Consider the following 10,326-nt stretch of genomic DNA (forward strand, 5'->3'; position numbering starts at 1 on the left):
CTCAAGTATATTTTGTAAGATACCTCTATTTTTTCCAAAGTTTCGATGTAAAAAAAAAAAAAAGGTCTGTATTGTCTCCTAATATATCTGCCTTCTTATAAATAGAAGTCCAAACCCTGAGGATGCTGAACTGTCATGGGAACAGACGCTCCAATCAAGAGCATTAACAAAGAGTGATCAATAGGTATGTGACAGGCCCTGATTCATTAGGGTCATTTGTGGGGGTGTGGCTGATCACAAGTTCAAGTGCCCTCTGAAGAGAAGCAGTGAGTGATTGCCTTACCAGTTTAAGGCTGGTTATACTTAAATACAAGAAAGATATGGACTGAGGTTAGCTTGCCACACAAATGACTGCTCTGTTGGTCTATGTGGTAGGCAAGATGGGTAGCCATGGTTGGGTAACTAGTTTTTATGGGACAACCAAGGAAGTGTAATGCAAAAGAGTGGGGTTTACTTCAAAAGCTCAGTAAGCAGCACATGTGGGCAGCACACTTTCTGTTGGCAAGGCAGCAAGGGCTGCTCAGTGTTGTCTGACACAGGAGGGGCAAGGATGGGGATTGGGCAGTTTCTAGCACCATGCACACCTCTCACCCCAGCTGACCATCATCCCCTCCCCAGGAGCACAACTGGTGGCTACTTACAGATCCGTAGAGTTTGCCTTTGCTATTCATGGCCACGAAGAGTCCACTTCTAACACCAAATATGCTAACCACTCCTCTTTCCACTGGGGAGATTTCCAGCAGACCTACAGAAGGAGACAGAGGAATCAGGAGAACAAAGGGCTGTGCCTTGAAGGAGTGTGTTGTGTCAGTGCTGTGCTCACCCAAAGGCTCCTGTCACCAGTGTGGTGTGGATCCCTGTGCCCCAACACTGCTGTGCGTGGCCACAGAACCCCAGCCTCATGCTCCACATGCTGCCCCATGCCCCATGCTGGGAACTCTCTTCTTTTGGCTAAGTATCTATTTTTACTTTGCCCCCAGGCATCCTCCTGTGTAGAAGAGGTTAAAATAAACCAGTGTGCTTGGGGCGAATGAAACATTTGTCATCATGCAGCTTATATCCCCCCTCCCAGATCTTATTGTTTCAGTTGGCTATCAGAGCCGTGGGGCCACGGGGTTAAGTCCCCAGCAGATGCTTTTCAAGTTTGGGGGAGAGCCTGGCTCCCCTCCGACCCCCTGCTCGGAATGGGCAGTCCACGAGACTGTGGCCCCTCCAGATGTTGAGGCAACCCCGACACCTGATGCTTGCCGGCGGCGAGGGGACGACAGCACGGTGCTGAGCAGCACCCATGGCCCCCCCCGGAGGTCCCGGTGAGCCCCCCCCGCAGCGCTCGGTGGGCTCCCCCGCTCTCCCCGGGGGAGCCGAGGCGGGCAGCACCGCGATGCCGGGGCGGGGGGGGCGGACTTTTTAGGTGAATTCGAGCTCTGCCGTTCATTCCCCCTCCTTTCGGCACATACTGCACCTCCGGGGCAGGTGAGCCCCTCCGCGCCCGCGGAATCGCCCCTGAAAGGGGTTTCCCCCGCCGGGGGGGTCGTCGCCGGCTTACTGTATCGATTCTCGCTGTGGATCCCGTCGATGCGGCCATCGGGCAGGACCTGGATGTGGAAACCGATGCCCACGTTGCAGTACAGCCGCCGCAGCCGTTTGATGCCCAGGAGGTAGTCGCCGTCGCGGGCGGCGTCGCGGCGCTCGGCCGGGAGACGAGCGACGGAGCGGGCGAAAAGAGCCGCGTCCCAGCGGCGTTGGCGGGGACCGGCGGGGAGGCGACCCGGGGGCGACCGGCCGCGGATGGCCCCCGGCCACAGCAAGCCCAGGAGCAGCGCCGGGAGCAGTGCCGCGGGGAGAGGCATCCCGGCTTAAGGGCGGGTAGCCACGGGCCGGCGGCCGGTCGCTCCGAAAAGACGCTCGCCCCCCAGCTCCCACTTTATACTGAGGTCAGAGAAGGGGGAAAAAAAAAAAAAAAAAAAAAAAAAAGAAAAGAAAAAAAGAAAAAAAAAAAAAGAGAGAGAACCAACAAAAAAAAACAAAACAGAAAAAAAAAAAAGCAACATCAACAACAAAAAAAACCCAAACCCAAAAAGCGAGGCGGGAGGGAGGGAGGGTGGGAGGGAGGGAGGGAGGGAGCCCTGCGCTCAGTCCTCCGAGGATCTGCGGTTTCCCTGGGCTGGCTGCATGGAGAGGAAATCCCGGGAGCAAGAGCTTCTGAACTTGATCTCAACTCCAGGAGTCTTGTCTGAAGTGCTGATCTTCTTCTATAGCTGCTCAGCCATAGCGCTTTAGCCCTGGCCACGATATTTATATATCCATGTGCGTTGGTACCTATTACATCACCACCTACTGCTGTCTGCTGCAGCCCTCCGCTTTAGCTGAAAGTCAAATTATTACCCCTAGATGCTTCACAACTCCGAAGCGTCTTGAAGGGAAAGGTGAGCAGCACTGGTGCTAAACAAGAGGGACAGCACAAACTTTTAAAAAGAAAAGGTCATATTTTGCCTTCATCACAGCAGCTTCCTTCTCTTTTTCTTTCTTTCTTTTCCTTTTTCTCGTATTTCTTTTTCTTTCTTTTCCTTTTTCTCGTCTTTCTTTCTTTCTTTCTTTCTTTTCCTTTTTCTCGTCTTTCTTTCTTTCTTTTCCTTTTTTTCGTCTTTCTTTCTTTCTTTTCCTTTTTCTCGTCTTTCTTTCTTTCTTTTCCTTTTTCTCGTCTTTCTTTCTTTTCCCTTTTCTCGTCTTTCTTTCTTTCTTTCTTTCTTTCTTTCTTTCTTTCTTTCTTTCTTTCTTTCTTTCTTTCTTTCTTTCTTTCTTTCTTTCTTTCTTTCTTTCTTTCTTTCTTTCTTTCTTTCTTTCTTTCTTTCTTTCTTTCTTTCTTTCTTTCTTTCTTTCTTTCTTTCTTTCTTTCTTTCTTTCTTTCTTTCTTTCTTTCTTTCTTTCTTTCTTTCTTTCTTTCTTTCTTTCTTTCTTTCTTTCTTTCTTTCTTTCTTTCTTTCTTTCTTTCTTTCTTTCTTTCTTTCTTTCTTTCTTTCTTTCTTTCTTTCTTTCTTTCTCTTTCTTTTATCTCTTTCTCTCTCTCCTGTTTTATTTTCTCTTTCTTCCTCTTTTTTCCCTTTTCTCTTTTGTAAGAGCTTACAAATGCTAATGCAGGACACAAAAATCAAAGAATGCCTAGCACACTTTCCTCCCAACACAATGTATGACTTTGTGGAAATCTGTGGAATTTCGGCTTTTGCTGTATCCAAGCGACATCGTTTACAGTTTGCTGGATGCAGAAAAATTCCCTTCATTAAAAGCCAAAATAGTTGTTGCATGGGAGGTTTAAGAAATGAAAAATGAAAGAACATGCAAAAAAAAAAATAACAGAGGCCCAAGGATTTATTAAAGAGGAAAACATTTAAAGAGGCAGCATGTACTCAAAAGCAGTAATAAAGTTTTTGATTCTAAATATCCCTTTAAGAAATAAGAAAGCACAGTATTGCTCTGGAGCACAAGTCATGTGGAGCTCCCTCCTGGTCACTGTACTGGTAGGGGCTATAGTGACACCAGTTTATTCCTGAGCTTTAGTGGCTGCCCATTCATGCAAGTATGGCTATGCTTTTTAATGGTATGGTTATTTTCTAATCTTTACTATGTGTCCACATACTTAGATGTTGCTGTTGTGTCTTAATGATGCAGTTGTTCCCAGGTAATTGCTTCGTTTGGTTTAAGTTCATGAAAATGAAGCTCAGTATTTAAAAGTAGGGGAAGTTTTGACACCATCAGTCTAGAATTACTTTGTTTAGAGAAAAACCCATATGTTTTGTCACCTCCCTTAGTTTAAGGCTCAGCCCTCAACAGGTTTTCAAAACCAACAGGTGAGGAGACATTAAGACAGTTTTGGAAGGTCTTGAGTTAATAGAAAGTGTGTGTGTGTGTGGGGGGGGGGGGGCGGGAAATGGTTTTGTGACTCAAGCCCTTTATAGCCTAAGGACAGTTTAGTCTTTCACACCAGTAAAGCTCTCCTGCTGTTACGGCAAAGGATGGGAGAAAAAAGAGAATTGCCCCAAGCCAGATGACAGCTCACCTAGGTGCAAAAATCTCTGACCTTCGCTAAACCTAAGCAAACTCAGATGATGTGCTTTCATTTCTTCTTGTGAGGTGCATATGCACAGTGTGTACATGTGTCTTTCTCCTACCACACCTCTCAGGATGGAAAAGAGACTGCTGCTTCTTTCTGGGTGATTGCAGTCTGGTGCTACAGAGGTAAAAAACTCCCAGGTGTAGTTTTGTCTCAATGTCAAACAAGTTAATTTCTGTGTCTGTGTTTAAAGACAGCGTTCCCATTTTTCTCTGTGGAGGTTTACAGGCTGGTAAATCCATTGAGGTTAAATGCACAAACATTTACTACATTTCTGTTTGTCTTAGGTCCATCCAGACCCCTCTTACATCTGACAAGCCTGGTGGGTCGGTTCTGGATGAAAAGGGCTGTGCCAGCTGTCCATGGGTTCGGAACCTGCCCTGCTCTTCAGTGGCTGGGCTGGACACCCCAGCCTTCTCCAGGATCTGTAGGACAGCATCATCCCCCCTCTCTTCAAAATCTGAGTTATTTGCTCTTAGCAAACATCAGTGGGTGAATTTGGGATTAAGTTTATTTACCCTCTGAAGGATAAGGCCAAGGAGTGGTACTTCTGCCAACAAACCTACCCAACAGCTTCCCTCCCGCAGCAGAAGTGTAGTCTAACGCCCACAGGTAATGGGTCAGGGCCAGGTCTGCTTGGCCTGACTGCCACTGACAGTGATCGTCCCTGACCCAAAAAAGCATGAACTCTGAGGCCTTAGTCCTGTGAATGTAAAAGCATGTTAAAACTTGAAGTTAGGGATGTGCACTAGAGGACCAGTAAGCTGTGATACCTTCATGCCTTTGGGACATATGGAAATGGGTCCTAAAATGCCCTGTTAGGCTCTGAGTCTGTATGTTTGCAGGATCAGGTCCTAAACCATTACACAGAGCATCCACAACATCAGAATACATTGTCACAATATCACCAATTAGTAAGTGATGTTTCTATAAATTCATTCTTAAGCTTCTTACAGAATTAAATGGCACTCTTTCCATAAAGGCTTCAAATTGGCTTTTCTGAGAGGAAAAGCAACAAGTTTCTAGCTAAGAATGAAATTATGAGGTTTGGTTTTGGTTTCAAATTTTATATATTCACACGTATGTGAGCTTGTGTACAGTCTGCCTATGAAACACTAGTCCTGATGCTTCAAAGCCCTCTGCGTTGTCCGTACCTGTGAAAACACCATAGGGATGAAAGTGAAGCAGAACTGCAGCAGTTTCAGTTTGCACAAGGTGTAAATGACAGGTGGAAGCTGCTGATCTTCGGAGTCTTTATGTTGCAACATAGACATTTCCAGTTGGAAATTACTGTCACAAGAAACCATTAAAACAGCATATTCCCTATGGAAGCCGTGAAACTGCCACCAAGGCTCTCCAACATGCCATCAGCTTTCATGCAGTGAAGACGAGCTGGATGTCTCCAGATCATCTCATAATTAATTCTGACTCTTTATACTGTGCCATGCCTCCACTGCTGCATTCCTGCTATGTCTGGTGTCACACACTCTTTCACAGCAATAATTTAGATATTAAAACAGGTAAAATGTCTTCATTTTTATATTGGCTCTGTTCCCTAAGAAGCATATGTGGATGTCACAGTTCAGACAGCTCTGCTTTCCAAATTCCTCTAGGCTTAAAGTATAAAAAAGAAGAAAGGACTCACAGAATTCAGGTCCACACCCAGGTTCAAGCTCCATATCATGTATTCTGAAAGAAAAAGGGAAAAGAAGAAAGAATCTGGAACACCTTTACAACCTTTATAGAAATTATTCTGCAATTGCACTGGCACAATGGTCATCCAAACTTGACTCTGTGTTTATATCTCTAAAGCGGTCTAGGTCCACAATTTAAAAATCAATTTACATATTTATTAACCTCAGTAAATAGATGGAAATGACCCTGAAAGATATTGCTCATGAGCTTTTCTGATGAAGGCAAATATTGTACTGAGCTCTTTGATCTGGAAGGATGGGGAGTGGACTAGAAGGGGCATGGAGAAGTATATTGTAAGGAAAAAATCCCTTTCACCAGTTTGCATGCTATGAAGACATGGTAAAAAAGCAAACCCGTACTCAGCTCCCCCTTTGCGTACGCCCCTTTTAATTACGATTATTTTGGAAGACAACTACCCAGCGATCTGCAGAAGGGACTTGCCTCAGAAAGCTTTCTCACGTTCACGTCTGGCTGCCTCTCTGTGCGAGCAGGGGCAGTGGTCCCAGGAGAGGAGGCAGGCTGGAATGCAGCACGGTGCTGGGGGCCCAAGCCCCGAATGGCCGGGGTCGCTGGGAGACCTTCGCCATCCAGGCCTCTGCTGCCTGCATAACACACATACCTACACACAAGCTAGCGAGTCATATGCACTCTTTTTTTTTTTTTTTTTTTTTCTTTTTTACTCTGTTTGAAGCTGGTCTATTTGATCTCTGTGTGCCTGGGCTGTTTGCTGTTGCAAGTGTCTTGCCATGATCAAAACCTTATTATCTTGAGTGATGTTGTAGTGTTATATATTGGAAAAGGGCAGTGGAGTATAGCAGCAGGCAGCTACAATACTAGACAGATAACAAAGGCACCAATAACCTGTCTGCAGTGTATTTGGACTGATTCAGTGAGAGGACTAAACATCACTTTGCTTGTGATGGGTATGGACTCTTCCAACAGCTACTCCCTCTGCTGCTGGTGAGCCTGCGCAGTTGTACATCTCTGTGTACCTCCGTGTAAAGCAGAGATCAGAGAGGACATGACTGCGGCCATCTGTGTGGCTCCTGTAGGTCTTCAGCAGCTTAGATCCTGCAGTTCACACTTCCAGCTTGTGACCGTGCTCATATACACCCACTGCTGCAGGGATGGGTGCCAAGGAGATCCAACTGGAAGATATAGCCACAGACATTTGACTTTCTGTGAACTACATTCTGTGTCTTAGCAGCCTTTTCCTCAGCTTCTGTGCTTGTTTTGTTTTCTTTATTGCTTTTGAGCTGCAAGGTTGTTGTTTCTGCAACATCACCTCAAAGGTGTGAGGTGGTGGTGTGGGGATAGCGACCTGCTGGGATACGCAAGGCCATTAGCCAAGCAACCTGGTGTAGTCATGGCAAGCTATTTCTTTGTCCTGCTGGTCCTTGTCACTGATTGATGTATGAACAGCTCTCAGGTGAAGAAACACATCTGGAGAATCTACAAAACCCTCTTATTCTCACATTTCTGCAGGCTGCAGCTTTGCTCCATGCTTTTCTTTCACTATGCATTCCCCACAGCAAAATTTCCCAACCCTAATGTCACTACTGCTCCGTATTTCCAGCAGCTTTCTTTGCTCCATTGTCTTTTGCTCTGTTATCAGCTCTTTTTGCTGCACATGCTTCTAGTTGTCCACTCCCCTCTCCCACTTTCTGTAGTTGTTCTAGTTTCTTCTCCATTCTCAGGACAAGATGACAGGCTTACAGAAACAAACACCCTTCAAGGAAGTTACATTCATGGTAAGGGATGACTAAACAACACCCAGACCTTAACTGCAGGGCTGAAGGATGTCCCCTACCTGGTGCATCTTCTGCAGTCACCTTTATGGTGCCACTGCTTACCTGAATGTGTGAAGTATGGCTGGCATGAAAGTGAAATTTGGGGAGCAATGTCATGAGAACCAGCTAAGGAGGGATTCTTAGCAGCCTTAAGTGGGTTTTCTCTCTTGTGTTGTGGTTAGTATCAGTTCCTGGAGCCTGAGATGTTTTTCTGTGGGGTGGTGGGATGAATGGAGAACATGGAGGATCTGAGGATGCCTCAGGATTATCACTAGAGTTTGTATTACTGAAGAGCAGGATTCAGTGGGATGGAACAATGGAAATGTCCTGTATATCATCAGTCAAGTCAGATCATTTTTGAGTGCAATCATATCCCAGAGTCTTGTCATAGCCTCACAGCCCTCATCCTCATGAAGTTTGGACCAAAGTCTGAAAGCGAAGTCTGCTAAGAACCTAGATGGAGAAATATATTCAGAGGATTCAAGTTATTAATGCAGGTCTTTTTTATAAAACTTAGTTCCCAGCCAGGCTCATTCTTATGCTAAAACTCACACGCTTATACTTTCATATTCATTGCTGACATTTCTGCATATGCTATTTTATTCTTCCTTGTCTTGTGTTCTTTTTACCTGTTGAAATTATAAACACTTGAAAACTAAAAATACACATGTTTTTTCCTTTTGTCAGATTATGGCACAGATACTTTTGCTGATACATTACTTGAAACTCTACCAAACAAAACTGGCAAAAGGAAACATAATAGAAAATTAGTTTTGAGAATCAGGGTAAGTGTTTGTTAAGCTTATTTTTATTATTATTATTGTGGGAAATAGTAGCTTAAGCTAACTTTTTGTGTGAGAATGTTTTAGCTGACTTTGAATGTAGCATAATTGGTTTACATGAGTCTGTTCAACATGTGGCCTCCCTTGTATGAATCATTTTTTACCAGTGGCTAATGTGAAGAAAACTGGCTGTTGTAAGCAAATGACGTGTGTTGCTGAATTTCAAAACTTCCCAGCAAAGCACCACTTAAAATCTGTCAGAACATATATGGACATCGCTGTACAATTCATAACCTCTCCGAGTATGTAGGAGACCAGCTTTTCCAGCTGACCTTTAGTGTCACAACTGTGAAACAAACAGATGTCTCTTTTCCTTATTTACTCTTGGACTTTTCACAGTGCTCACCACTGCAAGGTCTGAGTCCTCTGAGGAGGTAGTGGCTGTATCCTCAGAATAATTCCATGAGCTGGGGGTTGCTATCCTCACCCCCAGCCCATTGCTCACTGTGTCAGTGAGGGGCAGCAATGCTGCCATCAGATGAGATGCCTTCACGTGTGTCTGGGGTGGCAGAGGGAGAATCAAGACCAAGAGGTTGTGGAAGACCTGTGTGATGTGTTGGGGTTGATGAACTACTGTGGTGGAAGTTCTCGAAGCCTGGTCTAGGCAAGTTGCTTTTCCAGCGTGGCACAGCATGCAGAGAACCTACGATGTTGACTTTGACCCCCAAGGACAGGGCAGCTGCATGGATCCAGCAGGACCACAGCACTCGCCTGCACAGGGAGACACAGCTGGGCTCCTTTGATTTCAGACAAGCTCTGTACCTTATGGGCTGCATGCTGAAACACAGACATCCTGAAATCTCTCCAAACACTCTTCTTTCCTAATAACCACCAGTGGTACTGACAGCAGCAAAAACTTCATCTTGTACTCTGGCACACAAAAGGCCATGATAACAGTTATAAAAACAGTTTAACAGACAGCTTGCTCAGACAAGTACCCAGTTCAGAACTACATTGCTCCTGACGAAGTCACCTAGAACAACTGTACTGTTTGCTGAGTGAGTTTTTGAAAAGTAAACTGCAAGCCATGAAGTATACAGAGATAACAGCTCTAGAGCTTGAAGAACAACCAGCATGGAGCTGTGTTGTTTGAAGGTATTGACAGCAATAACGTACTAAGTTAAATATAATTTCTTCCCCTTCAAGGCATTTGGAAAGAAAAGCTAAAAAGCCAGACAGATAACTAAGCAGTATATTGCAGAAGTGTGTAAAACAGGTTATTTGTCAACAGATGCATCAGCCATCTGTCATCAGACATGTCTAGAAGATTTGTCTTAGGTTTTGGCACATTCGTTATTCACTCTCTTTATGCAGTTTAATAACAGACCTTATAGATTACAGTGGGAGCCAGTTCTCACTCCAAGTTTGGATCACACAAGATATAAGTAGAGTAAGTTTTGGATGAATGATCCTTGCCCAGAAAAATCTCCTTGACACCAAGAAACCTGAAGAGATGGCATACTGCATTGCTTGATTTTTGACTTAATAATTTAATTCGTCTTGACATTGAAGGCCCAGAGCAACTGTTCTAGTCAACCATTTTTATATTACCTCTGTTTCCCCTCCATCTTTCTCACTTCACTAATAAAGCTATGTGAGCTACAGTAATATCAGCATTATAGGAACTAATACGTGCAGGTTAAAAAATAAACAGGCAAAAGAAAAAGAGACTACTTACCTCCTTTTGGACAATTCCTGATACTGTTCTAAGAGTACATTTCTCGCAGTGTCCTCTTTTGTTCCTGCAGATGAAAGAAGGAACAGGATTGGACTCTAAGTCTGTTTGTTCATTGAAGACACACAGTCTCCACAGCTCTCAGCAATGAACATTCAGTTTATGATTTTTCTTCCATTTCAAAATAAGTTTATATTTGGACCAAGAGAATGGACA

General features: G+C 44.5%; 1 protein-coding gene across 1 annotated transcript in view; it reads right to left on the reverse strand.

Moving 5' to 3' along the window:
- The window catches only part of FGF4 (fibroblast growth factor 4), a 3,108-nt gene extending 1,252 nt beyond the window's left edge, over positions 1–1,856 (reverse strand). Inside the window, exons 1-2 of the mRNA XM_033006922.2 lie at positions 1,547–1,856; positions 642–745 (exon numbers count right to left, since the gene is read on the reverse strand). Coding sequence (XP_032862813.2) covers positions 642–745; positions 1,547–1,850 — 408 coding nt within the window. The 5' untranslated portion in view covers positions 1,851–1,856. The remainder of the gene's footprint in view (positions 1–641; positions 746–1,546) is intronic.
- Positions 1,857–10,326: the final 8,470 nt, after the last annotated feature.

This window comes from Tyto alba, unplaced genomic scaffold (assembly GCF_018691265.1).
Source record: "Tyto alba isolate M040663 unplaced genomic scaffold, T.alba_DEE_v4.0 Super-Scaffold_8, whole genome shotgun sequence".
Lineage (NCBI taxonomy): Eukaryota > Metazoa > Chordata > Aves > Strigiformes > Tytonidae > Tyto > Tyto alba.